Source organism: Pongo pygmaeus, chromosome 5 (genome assembly GCF_028885625.2).
Source record: "Pongo pygmaeus isolate AG05252 chromosome 5, NHGRI_mPonPyg2-v2.0_pri, whole genome shotgun sequence".
NCBI classification, from domain to species: Eukaryota; Metazoa; Chordata; class Mammalia; order Primates; family Hominidae; genus Pongo; species Pongo pygmaeus.
This window is the reverse complement of record NC_072378.2, coordinates 146054205-146081026: the sequence shown is the minus strand read 5'-3', so window position 1 is coordinate 146081026 and position 26822 is coordinate 146054205. Positions and strand designations below refer to the sequence as shown.

Genomic DNA, 26822 nt, shown 5'->3' with positions numbered 1-26822 from the left:
CCTGTCCCTTCCCTTCCCTTCCTTTCCCTTCCTTTTCCCTTCCTCCCTCCCTCCCTCCCTTCCTTTGTATTTGCTTTTAACTATATGCTGGATACAATGCTAAGTGCCATGGGTACTGTGAGGAATAAGATAGCATCCTTGTTCTCTAGGAGGTCACAATACAAACAATGAAATGCTTAAGAAAACTCATAATTCAGAGCAAGAGAGGCCAGAGCCTGAAATAAAGATGTGTTATTGTTTGCACATATCTTTACAAAGGTATGTATAAGATGCCATGGGAACACAAAGAAGCAAAGAGCTAAGTGAGCCTATTGGAGATCAAGGAAGATCGAGTAGGCTTGGTTGAATAGATGAGCAGGGGAATGCAATGGAAGATGTGTTCCAAGAGGAATGATAGCAGAATAAGGGGAAGGGAAAGGAGAGTGCATGGCTCTTTAGGAAAATTACAAATATCTGCCCTAAATTGAGGTTCATATGGGGACATGGGATTAGTGACACACGTAGGGGTCAGACTCCAAAGAGTCAGGCCAAAAGATTGAACTTCATATAAAAGCGATGGGTATTCAGCTCCGTATTTTAGAATACGGGGTGGATTTCACATGCTTTATGCTTTAAAACGATCACTCTAATGACAGTGTGTAAGGGAGACAGACTGGGAGGTCACTTTGGAGGCTATTGATATAATTCACTTCTTAAGTGTTGTGGATCTGAAGGAAAGAAATAACATTCTACAAGTCTTTAGGAAATTGACTTTTATGGTGGGCTAATGACTCTGGGGGAAGGGATAGGGAGAAGGCAAGCGATGTTTCCTGGCTTACATGACTGGGTGGCTATGGCACAATTCCTGGAGACTGGGAACCATAGAGAATAATCGTGCACGTTTGTAGGTGGGGAGCAAAGAGTAGGAGAGGATGAAGATGAGTTCATTTGACTCGAATGGGATAGGCAGGAGAGAATTCCAATAGAAGGTTGAAGTCTGAGCTGGAGATAATGGATTTGGAGTTTACCAGCATATAGATGACAGTAAAAGTGATGTATGTCAGTGAGATATCTAGGAGTGTATCAATTGAAAGGAGACCAGAGTTTGGAACTCTAAGAAACAGTCACACTTAAAAGGCATGTGAGGGACACAGTTTATGAAGGGGACGGAAGCATGGTAAGAATAAATGTGTGTAGGGTAATAGGGTGATCAGTAGGATACATACAATCACCTAGTAATGGAATTTTCAATAGACAATGGAAGAAAGTGTATGTGGCCAAGTGCAGTGGCTCACGCCTGTAATCCCAGAACTTTGGGAGGCCAAGGTGGGCAGAACACAAGGTCAGGAATTCGAGACCAGCCTGGCCAACATGGTGAAAACCCATCTCTACTAAAAATACAAAAAATAAAAAATAAAAAAAAAATTAGCCGAGCGTGGTGGCACGCGCCTGTAATCCCAGCTACTCCAGAAGCTGAGGCCGGAGAATTATTTAAATTCAGGAGGTGAAGGTTGCAGTGAGCCAAGATCGCGCCACTACACTGCACCCTGGGTGACAGAGCAAGACTCCATCTTAAAAGAAGAAAAAAGAAAGTGTACGTTAAATTGTCAGTGAAACAACAATTGTGCCAGGTGGGATTCAGTAGGTGCTGGGTCTCTGGCTGCTGGAGTGAATGCTCTTAATAAGAGTCTATGGATAGTTTATATTGTTTAAGGGACAAATGAATTAGATATCAGAAAATTTGAGATCCAGACTCTTCTCGTTAGATGAGAACTCCAAGCTTAGATGAGGTTTCCACACAATTAAGCACAGTTGTGAATGGAGAATAAATGCCCTTAAAACTTTTGCCAGGGTCAGGCACAGTGGCTCACGCCTATTATAATCCTAGCACTTTGAGAGGCCGAGGCGGGTGGATCGCTTGAGCTCATGAATTCGAGACCAGCCTGGGCAACATGGTGAAACCCTGTCTCTGCAAAATATACAAAAATTAGTGGTGGTGCACACTTGTAGTCCCAGCTACTTGGGAGGCTGAGGCAGGAGGAGTGCTTGAGCCTGGGAGGCAGAGGTTGCACTGAGCTGAGATCACACCACTGCATTCCAGCCTGGGTGATAGAACCAGACCTTGTCTCAAAAAAAAAAAAAAAAAAAAGTTTGCCAGGATGGTGGCTTATCCCTGTAATCCCAGTGACCTGGGAGGCTGAAGCAGAAGGGTTACTTGAGATGGGGAGTTCGAGATTAGCATGGGCAACATAGCAAGACCTCGTTTCCAAAAAAGTAGAAAAGAAATTACCTGGGCATTGTGCCACATGCCTGTAGTCCTACTCAGGAGGATGAGGTGGGAGGATCACTTGAGTCCAGGAATTCGAGGCTACAGTGAGCTATGATTGTGCCACTGTACTCCAGCCTGAGCAATAAAGGGAGACCCTGTCTCATAACAACAGCAACAACACTTTTGAAAATATTGAAACATTTGCATAACATAAGATGGAAATGTCAATGTCCTGGGCTATGAAATGTGGAAGAGGCAATTTTAGTTGATAAAAATTTAAGATCAATTTTTACCAATTAAGCACTTCACTCAATAGAAGCTAGGCATGCTCATTAGAAGAGATGATCTTAAATAAAACTGTATTCTGAAGGTCTTGCCAGGATGAATTAACTGCAAGCAGGAACATGTGTAACCAAATGCACTCATGACGATTAGAGTTGTTTGAGATATACCAACTTAAATATGACAGTTTCAGTTTGGGTGGGATTGGTACTTAATTCTCCTTGTTAATTGTATTAGGCTATGTGTCTAATTGCTAATTTACAATCTTTCCTAGTTAGTAATCAAGTAAATAAATCAAGTATTACTGACAAGTATCTGTTTTCCCATATCTATGGATCCTCAGGATCCTTGGATAACTTAAGGAGGACAGAGGCCTTTCTGATTTTCACATCCTTGGTAGGTAGTAACTATCATGATTTCTCTCTCATGTCATGAAGTATACTCTTTGTACTCTGACTTCAGGATGAATGAAAGAAGCAAAACTTCCCAGGAATTTGGGAAGCATCAATATTATAATATTTTTAATTATGCATTTCTCCTCTGTTCCTACCATCCTAATTACTCACATCTCATAGGGAAGAGGAAGTGTTTCTTGTATGTCTTTCTAGAACCTTATCTAATTTTTGACATCCTTGACTGCAGCACTGATAATTGTGTCAGCTTTCAACCATTTAAATTATTTGATGCCCCATAAATTTTAAGTCTTATGTGTATTTTCCTAAATTTTCAGCATCCATATATAAAAAAAAATCTTACGCAGCTTTTCAAAATATAACACAAAAGGAAATTTTAGGCTCCTATCAAGAGGTCAATGAGCACTGTAAATAGGAGAAAAGGGGAATGATTTAGAACCAAGGAAGGTCACTCTGTAAACACAGCCATTTGGTTTCCTGCAGCTTGCTCACTGGGAATTCAAGAAAAAAGGCAAAAGAGATTTTAAAATTATCTATAGTTAGTAGAATTTTTTACAGTAATGAGCCTGGTTAATATTAGCATCAACAATAGAGATACAATGCTTGTCTTCTGTTTGCTTTAGCAGGAGGATCTTACTTAGTTAACATCCCAGTATAGCTGAACATTATGAATTGTACTGCACCAATGCAATGTATAATAATAAGATAATAGTATTTAGATTAAATTATTAGAGTATTTGTTGATACTCAAACTGTAGTCCAAGGGCCAGCAGCATGGGTGTTACATGGGAGCCCGTGAACATGCAGACTCTCAGGCTCCGGCTCACATGTCCTACGTCACTATCTACATCTTAGCATGATTTCCAGATGACTCATCTCCACATTAATATTGGAGATGCACTGGTCTAGATGAATAATAATCATACACCTATCCAAAACTATTTTTTTCTTCAGAAAATTATAGTGTTGTTGCTCAAAGTACTTAATGGAATCCCTTTTTATCCCAGGAATTCTTTGTATTTCAACAAATTAAATAGTTGGCAGTGAAGAAGACATTAACATTAAAAAAGGAAGAAAATCATGATATTTTCATTTTCCAACTGTCTTGTTTTCTAAATTCATTTTTGTTTTGGAGCTGAAATAAAGACCCACAAGTCCAAAGAATAACTTAAAAAATCTATTTAGTGACTTGATTTCGTAAATAAATCTGTTTCATTGTGTACCACTTTGTCTACAGTGGATATTTGTATATGAGTTAAATTTAAACCATAAATTATAACATGAATTAAATGTAACTCATAAATTATAAGTTAAATTTAACCTTTAAATTTGATGGGCTACATATCCAGTGTATGAAGTTCTTACTTCAATCAAACCCTACTTTATTAACATTTCCATAATAAAAATAAAGATTTGAGGGAAAACAAAAGGAATTGAATAGCTTGATATTATCAAGTTTTGGGCCATATGCAGGCCATTAACATGATGCCTAATAAATAAAATGTTGATGAACTCTGAGTCTTGTAAAAATATATAGCAAAGAAACTTGTAGATATTAGTTTTATTGAGAGTAGACCTGATTAAGAAAATTTAGATTATCATATTGCTTTAGTAACCTTGGGGTCAAGTTTAAATCTTCTCTTTTCCTCAACTATTGCATCCAATTAATGTGCAAGTTCTGTTGGTTCTACTGCTAAAGTACATGTTGAACTTATCCACTTCTCTCTATCTGTACCACTAACTGTATTCTGAGCCATCACCATCCGAAAGGTCTTCCCTCTTCCTCTCTAGTCTCTGCTACACCCGCTACCCAATCAAATTTGCATATCACAGCCAGAGTCACCATTTAAAAGCTCTAAGTCCATGTCACTCTTCTACTTAAAAACCCTTCATTGGTTTTTCATTGGTTTTATATTAGTATATAAATTCCCTAGCATATCAATGAGGCATTGCCTGGTCATTTTATATTTATCTCATTCCATTTTCTTCCTTGTTCACCACACTCCATGTCCCTAGGTTTCTCACAGTTCCTAAAGTATACCTGACTCTCGCTTTAAAAAGGACTTTGGGTATCTGCCTCTTCTGATGTCAGATCTGTTTTAATGTCACCTTTTCAGAGAGCACTATCCTGTCTTATCTAAAATCTCGTTCCCCTGTAATTCTCTATTTTAATTCCATGTTTATGTCCTTAAAAGCACATTACAAATTAATTCTATCTAATGTATACATTTGGTAAATGTATTTGTTTGTTGCCTGTCTTCCTCAAAGAATGCAGGCTCAAATGAAGGCATACTTTGTCTTGCTTACTGTTGCTCACTATTGGTTGTTGAATTACTGGCAAAAAGTAGGCATCATTTCATATTTGTTGAATCGACAGATTCTTTAAAACAAGTACAAGAAAAGTCACATATTTAATTTTTTATTCCTTGGTCTTTGGTGCTTCCTAATTCAGTATGCAAGGGATTGATTTTAAACAAGTCTTTTCAAGTTCACTAAGTAAAAAAAAATTAAATATGACATTTTAACTTTTCAAAGAATGCTCAGCATTGGAAACAACATTAACAAACTAATAGTCTATTTTCAAGGCACATTTTGTTTAAATCTATATCAAAGTAACCAAGTCGTAGCTTGGTTATTTGCCTCAATCTTTGTGCTGCCTCATGATTGACTTTAAGGAAGCAAAGTTTGCTAATTGCCTTATTTACAATTATAATCTGTTGATATGGCATATAAATCAAATTTCAGGGCTATATATGCTCAAAAACAAGAAGGCCAAACTCTCTTGGACTCAGTCTTAAGAAGTTGTGAGTCTGAGAGACTGTGCTCTTATATCAAGGGATTCTCCATTGAGATTCGTTCTCTGAGAGTCATGTAAGAGGACCCAGGACTATACCACATTTATTAAAACTAGACACCCCAGAACTTCACAGTACCAAATCATTAGATCAAGAAGGGGCCCACATATTTCAGTCATTTTAGTCGGGGGTCTGGTGATCTTTTCCCCCCATGTGTGAGGTGCGCAGGTGATAGATGGAAGGACATCAGTGAAGGAAGGAAGAAGGGTAGTATTGTGTAAAGAGAGCATTTGGGAACTACCATCAAATGCTAGTTGTATTTGCAAGAATTCCAAACATCAGGATGAATGGTGAAAAAAGATCTATTACAATGCTTTAAGGACGTCTGGTGTATGGATATTTGAAAAGAGTCTGGATGATTGAATGACTATTTGAAGCCTGAATGTTTAGACTTTTATTGAGTTGCTAAGGCTGCTTTAACAAAGTGCCACAGACAGTGTGGCTTAAACAATAGAAGCTTATTATTTAACAGTTCTGGAGGCTGAAAGTCTGAGATCAAGGTGTCCACAGGGTTGACTCCTTCTGAGGGCTGAGTGGCAGCATCTGTTTGAAGCCATCTTCTCCCTGTATCTTCACATTGTCTTCCCTCTGTATCTGTGTTCAAACCCCGCTCTTATAGAGACAGTAGTCATTTTGGGTCAGTGCTTACTCTAATGACCTCAGTTTAACTTGATCATCTCTGTAGAGACCCCGTCTCCAAATACAGTCACATTCTGAGTTCCTAAGCATTAGGACTTTAACATAGGAGTTTGGGGAGGGGGACACAAGTCAATCCATAATAGGCCTTTATAATTAATGATATGGCATTTCGTAATATGGAAAATAAAAGAGTATTTTGTCAAAAATTATTTGCTTTCATATGGCTCTAAACTACATAGTACATCCCCAAAATGTAAGAAATGAACTGGACTTACAGAAATTAACTTGTGCTCTATATACGTAGTCTATGACTCATAAAAAAACTATAATAAAACTATGGTTTAATAAAGAAGCTAATTAGTATCACTTTCTAAATTGGAATTTGTCTTTGAGTAGTTATTCAGCCTTAACCGGAGCCTGTTATAAGCACCCTTTTGGGGTAGAAGTTTGGCATTAATAACTTAACACTGGATGCTAGAGGACAAATTTTCAGCAGAAGGAGCTGTATGTGCTATTGAAGCCTGGAGCTTACTAGAGGTTGATTTTAATGTTTCTCTTGCTTTCCCACTAATGAGATCTAAATTATAGGACTGATAGACTTTTTTTCCCTTTACTCATTATTTAAGAGCCAGATCATATTTTAATTTCTCATTGAATTGCCTGTAAAATATTAAATAAGATAAATGCAGCACAATTATCCAACTTAGGAAATGTGCTTTTTTTTCTTTCCTTTTAAATTCTTAGCTGGGTTTTGTTAAGAGCTTCAGCAAAATCGATTTTCTTTATTTTTTGAAATGGTGCTCCGTTTGTATGGCTAGGAAGAGGGTACTGCAGTTCAACAGTTGGGGTCTTTAGGTGTGATAAATAAACAAAAGCTGGTTCCATTATTCCTGTGGTTTTCCTCATCTTTTTTTCTTTTGATGGACACAAAATAATGCTAATTTTCACCTTTAGGAAAAGGTTATTCTGCCATTTCTCATGGCCATTAGTGATGGAAGCTCTAATGTGAAGTCCGTTGAATGGACTTGTCTCCCAATACCTTTTGTCTTTTAGACACCCACTTCTCCTGTCAATACCCTGTGATGATTTTTACAAAGTGCTTGGATGGTCATTCTGCCTAATGTGCCGGTGAGGCATCCTTTGACTGACAGCTGAGCCTCTGATTCATACGCTTCAGTAGCTGTTGGACCACAGGCCCAAGCCTGATGGGTGAAACAAATATTGTAGTATTATGATATGATTACCTGGAACCACAAATCCAGATTCACTCAAATGAATTAAATTGATTTTGATTTGCAGTCCAAGAAAATAAGGTTCCAGAATGTCAGCCATGTATTCTTTCCCCTGGTCTTTAGCTAAGTTGTAATATTACTAGGGTAGATTTTATTTATATATAATCTGATTATAGCACAGCAGAAATAGTCAAAACCCTAGTTAATAATTTTTTTTCTACAAAAGTACATTCTTATGCATAGGACTATATCAAATATTTGTCGTAGCTCAGAAGTAGATTTAGTTTTGGCCGGTTAGAAGGTACTGTGCATTAAACACATGGACATACATTGTCTCTCATAACAAATAATTTCTCACTCCTCACTGTCTAGGAATTATTTGTAGTCTTGACACTATTTTTTGGACAAAGATAAGAACTCACCTTAATTTGTAGATATGTCAGACTGAGGAAGCCCATTTTTTCTCATCTCCATATTTTTTACTGATACTTAAAAAAGATATTGGGCTCTATATATTAAGCTTCTCTTACATGCATATGGAGACCTTGGACTGGTGGTCCAAGGTGGTGGTTCTGGAATCTGCTGCATATGTAATCTAGTTAATTACTAAACAGACCAAAAATCAACCTACAGAATTATAGGCCTAACTCCAAAGCCTCTCTATAAGTATCTCTGAGGTGGATCCTGGTAATAGCTGTTTTTATAAAAGTACCTCATGTGACTTGAATGCATAGCCAGGTTTGAAAACTTCTGTCCTGAGCTGACTGAGTGTTAATACCCTTTTGGTTCAGTTGGCATCTCTTTACCTTTCCAAATAGTCTATAGTGAAGCTGCCAGAAATCTCTTGAGTTCATGATTGATAGTGGATTATTTATGAAACAAGTCTCTGGAAGTTTTATGATAATAACATAATTGTAAGCTGTAACTTTTATTCCATTATATCTTTGAATTTTGGTATGCCTTGCATTAAAACTACTCTTACAGAGAATTTTTATTCTCTAATCTCATATTTCAACAGGCTTCTTTTCACCCTAAAAATCCTGATGTTAAAAATTGTTTAAAATAACATTGATACCAAAAGAAGACTAAAACTGAGATGAGATGAATAAAAATGAATTTTTAATGGTATCAAATCATCCTCTTTTGAATGGATAAGTAAAAGTTTAATTACTTTTTAGAAAGCATATCATGCATCTTGTTACCCCAGTGAATCCTGTAACTGGAAATATATCACCTACTTTTGGAAAACAAGCTGAAATAGGATGCACATGAAGGGCACTTTAGCTGTCTGATTAAGCAGAATTCATTGATGTGTTTTTTTCCAACAGGCCCAGTCTTTGTCTCTGCATCCCATACAATGATTCAGTACAAATCACTTTATAACCTTACTTTTATATCTTTCAATACAGTGTTTGTTTTCAGAGTTTATCTTTAGTTATCTGTCTCTAGGTTTAGAACATCTTGTTTTAAAATAGCAGAAATTAGTTCATACTCATTTCTTAAATATGGACTCTGACTTCCACCATGTCTGGATGTATATTTTAAGGGCTTATTTCCATCAGAAATGTTATGTGTGAGATATATGTGTTAAGCTACCAGCTTTGGGCATGTTTATCTTTGACTTGTTCTGAGTTTCCCTATCACCTTAAAAACATTTGAAGGCCAGGGCTGAAGGAGATGATAGAATAACACCTCTTTTAGCAACAACATGTGACTCTATAGACTGACTCTGGTTTGGGATATGCTGACTCTGATTTCTTACATTGCAGGCTCAAATGTCCTAATTTACCCTTTGTGTATCTCTATGAACTGTTCTTGAGCTTTTTTGTAATCCTGTGTGAAAAATCAGCCAGCCATTTTATTTTGGCATTTACCGACTAGCTAAATACCAACTAGTACCCACTCAAAGAGTGCAATATTCAAGAAAATGCTGAGTGGTATTTGGATTTTAGCTTGACTGTCATGAAATTCTCTTTAATATTTTACCAGTCCTCTTTAAAATTTTGCCAGTAAAACAAACAAACAAACAAAAAAAAGTATTACTGTCTTATAATAGTTTCTATTTCTTGGTTATATAATGGAAGTGTCCACTTCCCTCTTTTCCAGCTTAGGAGCTTTAGTGTGCTCAGTTCAACCCCAAAGTATACATATGGGAGCCCAGCACTATCACCTCGCTAGGCATCCAGCAGGTCCCTGGGTAAGGGATCTTTGAAAGATCTGGAAAGAGGGATGGGACATCTAGTTAGAGGCAGGTCTCACTCAACAGCCAGAGGGAAGGGGCAATCAGCAAGCGGGTGTGAAGTTTCCCCCTGAATACTCAGCTATCCAGGTCCTGGTGAAGCTCGGCTCTTGGGTACCCTGCGAGTGTCCTTGCTCAAGGTCTTTCTCTCAGTACACTGGGTCCAGTGGAATATCCAAGAATCATCTGGGGCCAGGGATAAGATGAAGGCCTTGGATTTCATGCCCCTCTTTCCATCACCATTAAGTCTTTTGCCATTTCTAACTTTTCTTTTATCATTTTTTCCCATAATAATCCTCAATCAGGATTTCCACAAGGAAATTCCTAATAACCCTTTAGACAAGAACACAAGTAGAAAAAAAAAAGTTGTTTTTCTCCTGTAGGGGAAGCAGGGCTCAGGCTTTAGACAGATAGTGCCAGATCTTATGAGATACTTTTCATCGATTATGGGTCATGACCACGTTCGAGGATTAGTTAATTGGCTTCTCCTGTTAACATCAACAATGACAACAACCACCAAAAGGAAAAAAGCAAAAAACAAAAAAAGCTAGCTTTAAAAAAAATAGGGTATTTTCTACTGTGTAGCATTCAAATGAAGAATATAGGAAACAATGAAGAATTAACTGAATAATCTTTACAATGCAATGCAAAGTAAATTACAAAGATAAGTAAATCACTATAGCTACACATAAAATCCACTTGCACTTACTGTGCATCCACTGGTTTCAGTCCAATTCAGATACATTATTTAATTGTATTTATTCCTTACAAGATTTCTGTGAGTTATTTTTAGACCCATTCTAAAGATGAGTACACCAACAGGTTAGAGTTGATAAATAACTTGGCCTAACATCAGACAATTATTACTAAATGTTATATGAAATCTTTATTTAGTTATTTATTTATTTATTTTTTTGAGACAGGATCTTGCTCCATCGCCCAGGCTGGAGTGCAGTGGTGTGATCTCCACTTATTGCAACCTCTGCCTCTTGGGTTCAAGCAATTCTCAGGCCTCAGCCTTTCAAGGTGGCTGGGATTACAGGTGTGTGCCACCACACCCGGCTAATTTTTGTAATTTTACTAGAGACGAGGTTTCTGCCATGTTGGCTGGGCTGGTCTGGAACTTCTGGTCTCAAGCAATCCCCGCCTCAGCCATCCAAAGTGCCAGACTACAGGCGTGAGCCACTGCGCCTGGCTTCTTTTTTGTTGTTTACATTTTTCCTTTTGGCTGTTGTTGTCAACATTGTTAACATGAGAAGCCAATTGCCCAATTCTCTAATGAAGATCCACCACTGTCTTTCTAAAACTTCAGTTCTGCTTACCCTACAGGAGAGAATAAACTTTTTTTTTTAAGAGATGGAGTCTCACTCTGTCACTCAGGCTGGAGTGCAGTGGTGCAGTCTCAGCTCACTGCAACCTCCGCCTCCCGGGTTCAAGCAATTCTTCTGTCTCAGCCTCCCAAGTAGCTGGGATTACAGGTGTCCACCACCACACCCGGCTAATTTTTGTATTTTTAGTAGAATTGGCCAGGCTTGTCTCGAACTCCTGACCTCAGGTGACCCACCTGCCTCGGCCTCCCAAAGTCCTGGGATTACAGGTGTGAACCACTGCATCCGGCCAGATAAGCGTGTTTTATTTTTTTTCTCCTTGGGTTCTTGTCTAAAGGGTTATTAAAATTTTTCTGAGTTTTTAACTTTTTCATTTCATTATTTTTTTCTATAATAAACTTCAATGATAGTTTCCAAAAGGAAACTATATTGCTATTTCTCCTTCTTACCTTGCAGCATTAGATGAAACCTGTAGAACACTGCTAGGTACTAATGGAATTAATGTTGATTCTGATTTTATTTAAAAGAAGTCTGTCGTTTTTTAGCTTCTGTTCTTTAGCATATTTTAAAAGTCTCATACTATTTGAAATATTTACATAGACTTTTAAACCAGAATGCCTGCTGAAATTTGTTTTTCAGAATTTATTTATATAATTACAGGAATTTTCACCTCTAATTTATTAGCATTTGAAGTCTATTGATGGATTTTTATCATGTGGAACCATATATGCATTCATGGTATAAGTACAACTTGGTAGACTTATTTTAATATATTGCTTGATTTGGTTTGCAAATGTCCATTTCCTGGCGTTCTAGTTAATTGAAATACTTGCTTTCCCCAAAGCAGCAACACCAGTACTTTTCCTTTCAGTAATAACATTGGTGCTCATATTCTAAAATATCTAGCTTTTCCTGTGCCAGACTTAAAGGTTAGTTATATTTTAATACTACATGTTTTATGCAGCTCCTTAAACCTCAAATCAGAACAACACTAGTAATAGTTGACTCCATATGTTCTCATTAGAATTCTACCAAATATCTGGCTGGGTAGCTGCCCTCGTCAAGTGGAACATGTAACCATCAAACTGAAGCATGAATTGGGGATTACAGCTGTAATGAATTTCCAGACCGAATGGGATATTGTACAGAATTCCTCAGGCTGTAACCGCTACCCAGAGCCCATGACTCCAGACACTATGATTAAACTATATAGGGAAGAAGGCTTGGCCTACATCTGGATGCCAACACCAGATATGAGCACTGAAGGTAAGGATCAGAACTGTTCTACCTCCTTGTTGTGTTTCAGAGAAACCCTTTCTTGCTGTCTATCTATAATTTAATATCTTAAAAATGAATGGTAGAAATGGAATAAATATAAGATTTTAGATTTAATATATATAATACATATGTTTTGACACTGTGGCTAAGATTCTGTTTAATGTGGCTTCTTTGTTTATTCATTCAACACATATTTATTGTGTATGTACTGGGTATGCGGCATTATGCTAATAGCTAGGAACACAGCAATAAAGAAAGACAGGCACAACTTCTGCCCTCACGGAGTGCATTGTCCTATAGGGATGGCAAATGTTAATCAAATGACTAAAAATAGAAGTTTAAAACTATGATGAATTTTTTGTTAGAAAAATATATAGATATTGCTGTGAGATTATGTACAGGTAATCAGGCCAAGAAGGGGGGTCAAAGAGGGTTTTCTTGGGAAGTAGTGTTTGGGCTAAGATCTGAGGATGGGCTGGAGGAAGAGTGAGTGGAGATAGTGTCCGAGGCAGTAGCAGCAGCTTAGAAGAATCCTTGTTGCAGGAGAGAGTACAGAGTGTTGCAAAAACTGAAAGACCAATGTGGCTTGGATCAGAGAATGAGGAAAGATGATCCTGCAGGATTTGAGCGACAAAAAGGACTTTAGATGCTGTCCTATAGCAGGAAGAAGCAGTTGTACAGTAAGACGAGTTCGACACTAATTACAGCACAGAGGGGAATGGGTAAGAGGAGTGAGGACTGTGCTGGAGGAGAGTTATCCATGGAAAGAGCACATTCTGGGGAGCGACAAAGGGAGGCTGCATGAATGCCATGGCACTTGAGGTGGGCATGGCTTTGATAGGTAGATGTGGAGGGAGAAGGGGCATGCTAGGGGGAAGCAGCAGCGCAGGAGATGGCACAGAAGCATGGAATTTTAGAGGAATGATAGGGATTTTAGCCCGGTTGTAGAATAGGGTACTTGTTGAAGAGGAATAGAGATAACTACAGTCGGCAGAGGAGAGAACCAAGTTACACCGATAGTATCAAGCAGCTGTCAGCAGGGGGCAGCAGAGAGCTTCGGAAATGGGAGAGGCTGAGGAGTTTGATGACCTCCTCTGCTGGGGAAAGGACAGTGATATCCAGCTCAGAGACGTTTCTATCTAATAAGACTCCAGGCAGATATTGTAGCTGTCTCTATTTTGCAGACGAAGAGGCTGAGGCATGAAAAAGTTATTGCCTATGTCATAGAACTAAAAAGAGGCCCATTCTGAATTTCAAGGCTGGCAGTCAGACCCAGAACATTGCTCCAGACAGCAACTTTACCAGCTATGAAGCTTCTCCCTGCATTCTTACACAGACGCTTCAGGCAGGTTCTTCAGACCCATGTAATTTCAACCCCTTATGTTCATGATCATCTGAAGTTATGCAGAGCCTACAAATTGCAAGGGAAGTAGCTTGTCTCCCCAAGAGTGAATGGTCTGCAAGACAAAAGGCCATGAGGATCACAGGAAACCTACGTTTCTGGACCTTGCCCACCTCAGCCCTGTATGGATCTCAGGTGGTCCTCCTGGCTAGGCTGGGCCCCTTTGTTGATCTGTGTCTGAGCTGAATTATCATTGGGGATGGGGTATAATGTTTGTTCCTGAAGGTGGAGAGAGCTGCTGACAGTCTGGTTATTCCTCTTGGTAACCTGATCTAAGGAAGCATGATTTAGCTGTAAGAGCTCTGCCCTTCTTCAAGGAAATAAAAAAGAAAAACTTCATTTGCGAAGACGCACATTGGTTGAATCTAGGTGATATTCACCTTGTCCAGCTGGTTTTCCTGGTTTCAAAACAGAGAAGATAGTTAGGATTTGAAGGACTGTAGCTTCCAGAGAGCATTTTGATGTTAGCTTCTCTGAATCTGATTTGACAGCATTGTTATCCTGTTGGAGAATGATGTGAGACGAGGCTGGGAGAAGTTAGGCTGCCAACTGTGCCATGCATCCCCCACCATCCCATCCCAACCCACACACTAATTACCTGAAGGCTCTGCTGACAGATAGGTAATTTGCTTGAGAGTTTGGGACTCTGCAGAAGCCTGAGGGAAAACTGTATCCCCAAGGACCCATTGTAGTTGTATTCATGAACCTTTTTTGCGGTCAGTGGGTTACCAGGTCACAGTCGTAACTGTTAGTGCAGCAGCATAGCTTCTTTCAGGCTGAGACAGTGCGGCGGCATTTGAGCTGCAAAATGCAAGCTTCCACTTGATAAAGGCCCAGCTGTAAGACCGACTAATGGATTTCTTTGGCTTGGCCTAACCTGGGGGTGTAATCTAAGGGTTAATAACCACTTCTGACTGGCAGGGGAACTTTTTACCAATAGACCAATGTCTGTGGCTCACAGTATTAGCCCAATGAACACATAGATTAATCAGCTGAATATTTTTAGAACTCTAGAGAAAAACCCACTTGGAAGTGTTTTGAGCTGCAGCATAATGCTCTCAGTTGAAGTCTGAGAAAGAAGACAGTTTGTTAGGCTTGACTGTCACCGCTAGTTGTCACAGACCTGTTACAATCAATCGTGCAATCGATCCTTTCTCTTGTATGCTTTGTCATATGTGGAAGGGTGGTGTAGATTTCTATTTTAAAAATCTTTTATAAACATTTTGGTTTGTGTCTTTCACCTAGGGAATGAAAATCTGCCAAATCTAACACTCACCTGAACAAAACAAAATGAAACAAATCTGCTCATTAAAATTTTCTTTGCATAGAAGGTATTCAGGTTGTGTTTTGACCTCTGTCACTGCAGCACTATTTATAACAAATGTCTACCCTTGCCTCCCAAATGAGTTCATAGGCTTCATGAAGTCCTCAGCTGCCCCTCTGTTGTCAAAGTCTGACTTCCTTTCCCTCGCTCAACACACTGAATTCAGCTCTCCTATCGCATGGAAATGCTGACCTTGGAGCCAAGACAACTGGGCTTAAGCCTTGTCACCACCAGGTAGCTGGGAGGATATCAGCAGGCTAGTTCCTGCATTAAGAAAATGAGGATAGTAATTTCCACCTTACAGGACTATAACAGTAGAATAAGATAATTGATATGAAAGGGCTTTGAAAATCACGAAGTTGGAATTGTAGGATTAGTTCCAAGTCTTTAAGTTTCTACCAAAGGATGTTATAGATGATGTAGATCCTATCTATATTACACTTCAAAGATGGAAAAAAATATGCCCTCCAAATAATATATTCATCACATATCTGCTCCTGGAGTAAGAAAGGAAAGTGTGTGTGTGTGTGTGCATGTGTGTGTGAGAGAGAGAGAGAGAGAGAAAGGCTGAAAGTTGCAGATTTCTTTCAGGATCAACCTTGGATAAAGCGTATCTTTAGGGCCTTTTGACCCCTCTCTTTTATCTCAGGCCCTAATACCTCAGGCTACTTGACTTACCTGCCCAAATGCTCTACCTCTCCCTCTCCTCACAACCTTGGCTGGCTGAATAGTGCTTTCAGGAAGCTTTTGGTTGGTCCAGAGTCAGATTAGCCTGGAGCAGGTGTGAACCACAAGTTAGGCTAGAAGTGCTTAGTAGTGTCTCAGATCAAATAGGCTTTTGTTGCTGCTTTTCTAGTCTTGTGTTTATTCATGGACTTAATGAGTGTGTATGGAGCATCTACTGAGAACTAGGGCCTGTATTAAATTACAGAGTCAGAAACTCAGAGGGTAGAATGTCTTATTTGAACTGCAAAGGGTTTACAGTTTTTCAACTTAGTTGTCAACATTTAAAGTTTGGAATACTTTATGTTAAAAGTTCTGGATTTCTGTCTTTTCTTGAGGTTTTATTGTTTTTAAGAATGGAAATGTCTTATCAAATTAAATTCTATGTGGAGCCTATCTATAGCTGCTCTGGTTGACACCGGCTCTGTTGAGCTGGGTATATCAAGATGAACCTTCCTGGGGACCCTCTTTTTATTCCTTAGTGGGTCACATATTAGGTTAGACTTCCTAGAATGGGTTTCAAGCAGAGAGAGATGGTCCGCTTGAGAGGGCTCCTCTAGGGTGGGGCAGAGGTGTTAATCCTCAAGGAGGACATTATTCTCACCCAGGGTAAGAGCAGCAGCATGGGCTGGTAAGTGAGTGCAGAGGGACTGACTGAGAATCCAGATTGACAAGATGGGGGCCAACAAATACCATTAACCAGGTAGAATAGGGAAGGACCACAGTACAGTGGTTAAGACCTGCGGCTTCAGAGTCACACTGGCTGAGTTTGAGTGGCCACTTAGGGAATAACCTTGGGCAAATGTCTGTGCTCAATTTATTCATATATAAATTGAAGATCACAACAGTGCTGACCTCATAGTTGTTAAGAGGTGGTTGTAAATGAGCTAGTGCATGTAAAATGCTTATGAGAGTGCTGGGAAGGTAGAAAGGGCTCAATAAATGTTATCTACCATCAACCAAAGAGGGTGATTTGTAGTCACAAGAGATCAAAATAAACCAGGCCTCCAGCTGTGGCCAGGCTGAGATGAGTGGGCACCCTGGACCGGCTGCTTCTCTGGTACCCTTCTTTTTTAGATGGAGTCTTGCTCTCTCCTAGAGGCTGGTGTGCAGTGGCACAATCTCGGCTCACTGCAACCTCCACCTCCCTGGTTCAAACAATTCCCCTGCCTCAGCCTCCTGAGTAGCTGGGATTACAGGCGTATATCACCATGCCTGGCTTTTTTTTTTTTTTTTTTTAATTTTAGTAGAAACGAGGTTTTACCATGTTAGCCAGACTGGTCTCTAACTCCTGACCTCAGGCAGTCCACCCGCCTCGGCATCCCAAAGTGCTGGGATTACAGGCATGAGCCACTGCGCTTGGCCTCTGATACCCTTCTTAAGTATTTATTTATTCTTTATGTTGATTAAACATTTGCTCATTCTTCAGTGCAATGGTTGAGTGATTCCGGGAGAAGATCACTGATGGCTGTGCCCAATGCTGAAATCTGTGTGAAGCTGGGAGCCTTGGGAGCTTCTGCACGTTAGCTGACATGTACCTTTCAGGAGTGTGTGCCTGAGATCACAGAACCTCAAACTAACACATGCCCCTTTTTAACTTCTGAACTGTATACATACCTCTTGAAGAATGTTTTACACATAAAATGAAAAGGGGAATGTATTGCATCATTTGCGCTGTTTGGTGCAGAACCATCCTAGGGGAACCTCTGGCCAGAGAACAGGTCTGGGGAAGGGATCTTGACTGGGACCAGGGAAGATCTTGTTTGCAGGCTGGTTACACTGATGCTGTATGCGCCGAGTGCCAGGGGCTGGGATTCTGAGTCCAGCAGCTCCTACTGCAAATGACCACTGTGGGCTATTCACATACTGGGCATCTGAGGCAAGCCTGAACCTACGTTAAATGATTCTTTTTTGTTTCCTGCCAAGGCACATAGTATCTGGAGAGACAGGCACAGCAGGGAGCTTGTCATGTGATGCTAGCTGTGGCAGGAGCAGGAAGAACCTACACTTCCGGCTCGAGCAACAGAGTTCTCCTCCCACCCAGCTTTCCCTGGAGTGAACCCCTCATACCCTCAGCAGAACAGAAGCCCCACAGTGGAGCAGGCCTCTCCATTCTCAGCAGGGCTGATCCATCATACATTGGAGGTTTTGCTCCTCTGATCCCCCAGCGCAAATGGTGGATCCGCCATGCAGTGCTCTCCATGAGACATGCTGAGACATCTTGCTGTCACACATGATGCTCTCACCATCCTGTTGCATCTCCAGTGATATTTTAGTGCCTCTAGGAGGGCACCATGAGTAACTGAGTGGCAGGCCCACCTCGCTGTAATCTCAGGGTGCCCTGGAATCAGGTGTGGTGGTTTAGATGGGTTAAAGTTCATGGTTCAGTTTGGATTATGAGGAATCAGATATACACAGAAGCTGGTAACTCTAATACAAATGCCCTTGGGGACCAGACAGGGAACAACAGTGTATGGCAACAGGCCAGAGAGGGATGGAGCTTAAGGAACTGAAACCGTGTCCTCCCTGCCTGAAGGCATTCCAGGTACAAACATTCTAAACTGCTGTGTGGAGCGTGCAGTCTTAGATCTCTTCACTAGGGGGTTAACAGAGCTCCAGCAACAAGATTAGAATTTTATCCTGGCTTCCACATGGGCTCTGCTCCTTCTCAGAGCTTGATGAGCCTGAAGCTGAGGATGATGCCTGGCTGGGTGGAATGGCCAGTGAGAGGCCTTTCAAGCCACACTGTGGTCCTTGGTGAACTCTGTCCTTCCCAGATGCTGATGCCTCATCTCAGTGTGTTGTGTTGGCTCCTTCAGGGGCGCTTGTATTTCACCAAAGGACGTCTAAAGAGGGGGTCTAAACTTATGGGAGTGGCCGTCATGGGATAATTCTGGGCCTCACGGCAGACCCCCAGGTGAAATCTTTTGAGGGAGGGGTGTTCCCATCTCTTTGGTCATCCAATAAGGATGGCAACGTGAAAGCCACGCAGGGCTCTTGTGTGTGACCATTGGAGGATCCTTTGGGGCCACTGTGTTCCTGTAGCTAGAGAATGCCAAGTCGTGAGCATGGAGCTGTAACCCAGGGCCTTCTCATTGCCCTCTTCCTTTCCCTTTGAAATAATTTACACTGATCACCCGCTGAAAACAAACAAAAAACCCGACTTACAAAATATCTCTGTACTGAGAACCTGTGAGCAGGAGAAGCTTCAGGCATCCAGGAGCTCAAGGAAGTGATTGTGGGGTGCTTCTCTGTCCCACAGGATCAGAGAGCGGAGCAGAGTCTACCAGGCCTCAGCAGGGCATAGCATGTCCTCTCCTGGCGTGATGAGAAGATATTTGAATAATCTAATAATCAAAATGGTAACCTTGAAGTAAACCCCAAATTATATAATTGTATAATTTCCTGAAAACATAGAAATTAAATCAGTTTTAGTATTCATTGTATCTCGAGGGAATAAATGAACAATTGGTTGTCCCATCTGTATCGAATAATGTTAGCCATTCCATTGAACAAATGAAAATGAGCATATGTTGAATGAACAGATTGATTCCTTTAACTATTATGGGTCACTTCTGTGTTTTACATTTAGCTGGAAGATACTTTTGGATTGACTGAAATTCAGGTGGCCAGACCTGACAACTATTTTTTTTTTTGAATTCTCTAAAATTCTGACCAATCTCTGCAAAATCTTTTCATGTGAAAGTGCATTCTGATGACAGGCGATAGGTCACTTTTCTTTGGAAGGATATTTGCATGGATGGCGAAGTCACCCAAAGGAGCAGCAATACCCAGGGAAGGATTAGAGAGAGCCTCTGGCCTCTGGAATGCTCTTTCCACTTTACTATTATGAGGTTGTAAAATGGTCTCACCTTTTCCTTCACAATGCAGGAAGAAAGCAAACTCTCTTATCCCTGCCTGGCCCTGTGCAGCCCTGTGATTTCAGGCTGTGCTGGAGGAGATCTCAGCGGCAGTATCTGGTGGTTTAGCTATTCACATGTGTGCTGTGTTTTCCCCACCGCAGGCCGAGTGCAGATGCTGCCCCAAGCGGTGTGCCTGCTGCATGCGCTGCTGGAGAAGGGACACATTGTGTACGTGCACTGCAACGCTGGGGTGGGCCGCTCCACCGCGGCTGTCTGCGGCTGGCTCCAGTATGTGATGGGCTGGAATCTGAGGAAGGTGCAGTATTTCCTCATGGCCAAGAGGCCGGCTGTCTACATTGATGAAGAGGCCTTGGCCCGGGCACAAGAAGATTTTTTCCAGAAATTTGGGAAGGTTCGTTCTTCTGTGTGTAGCCTGTAGCTGGTCAGCCTGCTTCTGCCCCCTCCTGATTTCCCTAAGGAGCCTGGGATGATGTTAGTCAAATGACCTAGAAACAAGGATTCTACCTGAACTGAAAGGACTGTGTGACCTCCCCCAAGCCAACCACTTTCACCTGGGATGACTTTCGATTATGCTTTGTTTTGGGGCTGTATTTTTGAAATACTCTACAAGAAAGCTGTGATTCACACATGAGAAGAAGCACGAAGCAGTTAGGCTGTACCTCAGACAGAAGGGTAATTAATGCGTGCAGTTCCTGCTGCCTGCAGGCGGACGAGGCCTTTGCTTTACAGCACTATATGTGTTGCACGATGGATCCATGACAGCACTTTCCTGTTGCGCTGAAACTCTTGGCCATGCAGAGGAAAAGATATGGAGCTATGTGGATTTCATCACTAGTATGTGTGCATGAGCTGGTCAGTTGCCAAAGGAGGAAATAAGGTTAGAAGCCTGAACCGTTAAAAAAGAAGAGCTCACTGTGGTCAAAAAATGATGGCTTTTAGGACTTATTTTTTATCCTGCCTCACAGTTGTTAAAGTCTGTTCCAAGGCATCACCTTCCTTCTCTACCCAACAACCCTGTGTAACAGCTAAAGTAGAATTATCTCTCATTTGTTGTTGTTTTTCCTCAAAACTGCCAAACAAAGCAAAAAATACCCTTGTTTTTTATAGTTGAGACATCAAGAAGTTAAATTGAGGCTTAATGAGCATAGGTAGCTTGCCCAAGATCTCATGACCAGTCAAGGGCAAGCTGGAGTTAATAATCTATATTTATTTGACTCAGCGCTGTTTTCATCACAACTTGTTTTCCCAGCATCATGTAGCACATTCAGTTTTGTCTTTCTCAGGGTATGGTCACTATGCCTGCAGGAGTTTCTATAGCGAGACACAGAATAGTATTCTGATCAGTTGCCAAAGAATCTAGGAAAGTAGTTGTATTTTGTGCAAGCTGATTTAAAAACATGATGGGCTGTTTTAAGACCAGAGTGGAAATTCATGAGAGGAACTATACTATCAAAAGAGCCCAAACGACCAAATCCATGGATAATTGCTTCACAGCCTTGGCCATCCTGGCTCAGCCCTCAATTTAGTATAATATGCAGTTCCTGTGCCTCCAGACTATGCAGCTCATCTCCCTAGGTTCTACAGGAAATACAGAGATGAACAACTTTGCCTTCAAAAGTGTGCTGCCTAGAAACAGACCTGCATTCAACCAACTGTAATGCAGGATTGGACCATGAATGATATGCTAGAATAGAAGAAAGAGAAGTGTTTTTTTTTTTTTTAATTGAGAGCCTCTATGTGCAAGGTGATATATAATCATATCCAGTTTATAATCCAGTATATAATCATATCCAGTTTAATCTTCACAATATCCAATGAAGAAGGTCTCATTATCTCCATGATAAAGATGGGGAAACTAAGGTCAGAGGGGTTAAATCAACTGTCTGTTGTCACATGATGAATAAATAGATGAAGTGAGATACAAAGCTGGGTTTGATTCAAAGCCCTTACTTTCCTAATTAAACTATGGTGAATATTTATTTTTCTGCACGTTCCTTTCTTCCACAAACACATATTGATAGATGCAAGAGACTCTTATTTAGAAGGCGTGGGGGACAAGAAGGATACAAGGTAAGTTTCAGTGGAGCTCAGAGGATGGGAAGATATAACTGTGGCACTTAGGGGAGATGACATTTGCTTTGGGCAGAGGCAGCTGGCCAGGACACATTTCCCCTATAATTTTACAAAGTTAAATTTATAAGCTAGCATTAAGTAAAGTGAAGTCCAGCTCCCTTGCTAAAAATAACTAGAGGTAATAATTGGTATTCAGGTAACTCATTTACAGTCATAATGTGTTGTGAAAATTTAATCTTAAAAATTGAATTTTTAAACTACGTGGGTCTGTGAATTTCTTTAATGTCTAAGAAATCCAGCTTCATAATTTCCATGATACAAATATCTTTTTTCAGGTGGATTTTTACCTTTGTTCCTTTTGCTCTGATAGACAAAATCAGTTTAGGACTATTAAAGAATGTTTTGGAATAAACTGTCTTTTCCTCAATGAATGGGATGTCTAATGTATTTCAAAATCACCCAAAACTTTTGGTAAATAAAAGCATTTAAAAAGACCTTTCTGTACAGGATTTTTAAAATGTTATCAGCTTAGTCTGAAATCTAGAAGGACAAATTGTGTTTACTTATTTGTAAAGGGGGCAATCCACTGAGCTAAATTGTTTATTTTTCTTGTCACCCTTCCTCTTTCAATTAACCGATCAAAATTGGCAGTTACATGATAAAGGAAGTCAAAGGTGAGGGACCACAGAGAAGTGACGATGAAAACTTAGAGTGTGTCTGAGAAAATCAAAGCAGATATGATGCCATTAGCTGCTTGTCACTGGTGTTTAACAAAACTTTTCAATCACGAATTTCTCAAAGGCAATCATAAGACGATCTCATTCATGGTGAAAGAAAATCTGAATGAGGTTGTTTTCTTTCATACTTGAAACATTATCCCTCTATCATTCTGCTTGCCAGCATTAGGAAAAATGTAAAACACAACACAAAACACTCTCTTTTGACCATCATTAAGGTGTGGTAAAAACCACTTGGCTTGGTGTAAGAAATAATGATGAAAAATGTGGGTAAGACTTTGGAAATGATAAGAAAGTAATGAAAGGAGAGATTTGAAAGTGAGTTAGGAAATAAGAAATGAAATGGAACTTGCCACACATGAAAAATCACTGAAGAGCTAAACGCAGAATCAGTTGGATCAGAAGTTAAAGCTGAAAGTATCTTTAGAAATAATCTCATTTAATACCTTTATTTTACAGAGGAGCAAACAGACCCAGAGACATCAAATGACTTTTTCCTATTGCAAAGAGTTATAACTGGGACCAAAGGTAAAGGATAAGTCAGGAAGAAAGGTTCGGAGATTTATTGTGATATTGAGATGTCGTAAGAGAACTAACGGGAATGAGAGCAGACAGTATTGTTAGTGGGTAAGAAGTGGTGCAAGGATTAATAAAAATTGGAGTAAGAGGAAGAAAAATGGCTAAAATGAGAAAAAGAAAAGACCAGTGTCTTTTCCAAAAGAAGAAAAGGCAGGTGTTTTCTGTGGGGGTGAGAGTGAGAAGGTGTGACTATAGAAGCACAGGGGGAGATTCAAGATTATGTGCCTGGGAAAGAGACGTGCTGTGTCCACTTATTTGTCTGTGGGACTAGATCACAGTAGGAAAAGGGAGCAGCTAGATGTAACGTGCTGAGCAAATCATGGCATAGGTGTGCCGTCGCTGAGTACCTGCTAGAAAAAGAAGAAAATTGATAGAAGATGAGACTGACAATAAAGGGGAAAGGATTGATGACACTACCCTCATTATAGCAATAATGACAATAATAAGAAAGAGTGAGAACAACCGTAACAACTCTGTTCTTTGCTTCTCTACGTCGTTGTTCTGAAAGTCTTCCCTGATTCCATTAATGGAAATACACTTGCAGCTGCTCAGGACCCAAACCTCAGTGTCATCCTTGACTCCTCTCTTTATTTCAAATGTCACATTCAAATCATCCAGAAATTCTGTTAAAGCATCTATAGCATCTGTGTTTTTCCTCCTTTACTGAACAACCCTGGTCAGAGCCAATGTGATCCCAAGACTATATTTCAGAAATGGTCTTCTACCTGGTCTCCCTGTTTCTGGCCTTCCCTCCCAGTCCCTTCCTCTATCAAACCTACTCTCACATAGTGGTCAGGGTGCTTTGATAAAAATGTAACTCAGGTCATGTCACTCCTGTGTTTAAAAGCTCCAGTGACTTCTCACGTCACTCAAGGTAAAAGCCAAAGCCCTTTGAGGTCCTGTACAATCTGGTCACCTGTTACCTCCTGACCACATCTCCTACTTAACTGCCTTCCACCTCTCTCACTCTGCTGTAGCCATACTGGCCCTCTTGCTGTTCTTTGACTATTCCAGGCAGGCTCTGGCCTCAGGGCACTTGCTCCTGCTGTTCTCTTTACCTGGAATGCTGCTACTCTAGGCATGCACATGGCTCACTCTTCTCCCTCCTTCAGTGATGCCTCCCTGGACTACCCTATAAAAGATGGCCTGATCCAATCTCAGCCTTCCCAATCCACAGTCTTTGCTTTATTTTTCTTCATAGAACTTATTAATGCCCTACATATTACATAAGTTACTTATTTTATTTTCTATATGCTGTCACTGCAATGTAAGCTTCACTGCATTATAAAGGCAGAAATTTATATCTGTTTTGTTTGGTGATGTACCTAGAGTGCCTATAACAGAGCCTGACATAGTTAAATGAGTGAAGGACAAGAATAGCTAATAACCATTGAGAGCATACAATGTTATAGGTATTGTCTAAGTGCTTCACATATATCAGCCTACCTCATCATTACAAAAATGCTAGGGGATATTATCCCTATTTTACAGATAAGGAAACTAAAGGATAGAGAGAAGGTGAACTTATTCTGAGGCAAGTAAAGATAGTTTTACTTCTGATTTGGTGGAATAAGCTCTTAATGAACCACCTATTATAATCTCTGTTCACATTACATCTGTTTGCTAGGGCAGCCATAATAATGTACCACAGACTAGGAAGCTTAAGCAACAGAAATTTTTTCCTGGCATGGATCTGGAGTGTAGAAGTTGGAGATGAAACGGTGAGCAGCGCCGGTTCCTCCTGAGGGCTGCGAGGGAGAATCTGTTCCATGCCGCTGTTCTAGCTTCTGGTGGTTTGCCAGCAACCTTTGACGTTTCTTGGTTTGTAGAAGCATCACCTTGTTCTCTGCCTTCATCTTCACATGGTGTTCTCCCTGTATGGGAGTCTGTGTCTAAATTTCCCATTTCTACAAGGATGGCAGCCACATTGAATTGGGCCCCCCTGACTCTAATATGGACTCTTCTTAACTAATTACATCTGTGATCACCTGATTCTGAATAAGGTCACATTCTGAAGTAATGGAGGTTATGACTTCAACATTTGAATTTGCGGGAAGCACAAATCAATGGACAACACTACAGAAAACAACTACCTGAAGACTATAGGGAGTGAAAGAAGCCAGGCAGATTGGAGGGGAGTGGAAATGTGAAAAAAGGGACCAGATTGGGTTGAGTTTCCCATTTACAGGTTTAGCTTGTAAAAGAGAACTATTGAAAGAGTAGTCAGAGACAGACAGAAAATTGAGGCCATTCAAATAAAAGACAGGATGAATTCCTGTACTGTTATTATATCAGGCATTATACCAATATTCCTAAAGGACATATTTTAATAATATAAAAATGAAAATGATTGCTGTCCTCAAAAATCAATCCAAAATAGGTTAAGACTTAAGCATGAGACCTGAAACAGTAGAACTCCTAGAAGAAAACGTAGTGGAAGAACTTCTTGACGTTGGTCTCAGCTATGATTTTTTTAGATTTGACACTGAAAGCACAGGCAACAAAAGCAAAAATAAGCAAGTGGAAGTGCATCAAACTAAAAGGTTTCTGCACAGTAACAGAAACAAGAAAAAAAATGAAAGGCAACCTACACAATGGAATATTTGCAAACCATAATATGTCTGATAAGGAGTTAATATCCAAATGCATAAGGAACCCAAACACCTCACAAGCAAAAGAACAAGTAACTCAATCTAAAAATGGGCACAGGACCTGAAAAGACATTTCTCCAAAGAAGACATACAAATGGCTAAGAGGTATATGATAAGGTGCTCAGCATCATCAATCATTAGGGAAATGCTGTTTAAAACCACAGTGAGATATCAACCTCATACCTGTTAGGATGTAAAAAAGAAAAAAAGCAAGAGATAGTAAATGTTGGCAAGGGTGTGTGGAGAAAAGGGAATCCTTGCACAGTCTTGGTGAGAATGTAAATCAGTACAGCCGTTATAGAAAACAATATGGAGTTTTGTAAAAAAATTAAACCTATAACTTCCATTTAATTCAGCAGTCTCACTTCTGGGTATATATCCAAAGTAAATAAAATCAGTATCTTGAAGAAATTTCTGCACTTCCGTGTTCATTGCAGCATTATTTGTGATAGTCAAGTATGGTAACTAAGTGTTCAATGACAGATGAATGAATAAAGACGATGTGGTGGATATATAAACAGTGGAATATTATTCAGCCTTAAACAGAAGGAAATCTCATCATTTGCAACAACAGAGTTAAAACTTGAGGACCTTATGCTAAGTAAAATAAGCCAGGCACAGAAAGACAAATACTTCATAATCTCATTTATATGTGGAATCTTAAAAAAAAAAGAGCCAAATTCATGTAACAGTGAATAAAATGGTAATTACCAGAGGCTGAGAAGTTGGAGGAAAGAGGAGATGTTGGTCAAATGGTACAAACCTTTAGTTTTAAGATGAATAAGTCCTGGAGACCTAATTAATTACAACATGATGATGACAATTAATAATAACGTATTGTATATTTGAAATTTGCTAAGAACACAGTAGATCACAAGTGTCCTCACCATAAAAAAGGGAGTTATATGAGATAATGGATATGCTAATTAGCTTGA

At 40.0% G+C, this 26822-nt stretch overlaps 1 protein-coding gene across 3 annotated transcripts in view; it reads left to right on the top strand.

The window, feature by feature from the left end:
- Nucleotides 1-22412, top strand: part of EPM2A (EPM2A glucan phosphatase, laforin) — a 100025-nt gene extending 77613 nt beyond the window's left edge. For 2 of the 3 annotated variants that reach the window (XM_054490304.2, XM_054490305.2), the window contains exons 3-4: nucleotides 12261-12502; nucleotides 19988-22412. In XM_054490304.2, coding sequence (XP_054346279.1) covers nucleotides 12261-12502; nucleotides 19988-20265 — 520 coding nt within the window. In that variant the 3' untranslated portion in view covers nucleotides 20266-22412. The remainder of the gene's footprint in view (nucleotides 1-12260; nucleotides 12503-19987) is intronic. The other variant, XM_054490306.2, reaches the window with a different exon arrangement.
- Nucleotides 22413-26822: the final 4410 nt, after the last annotated feature.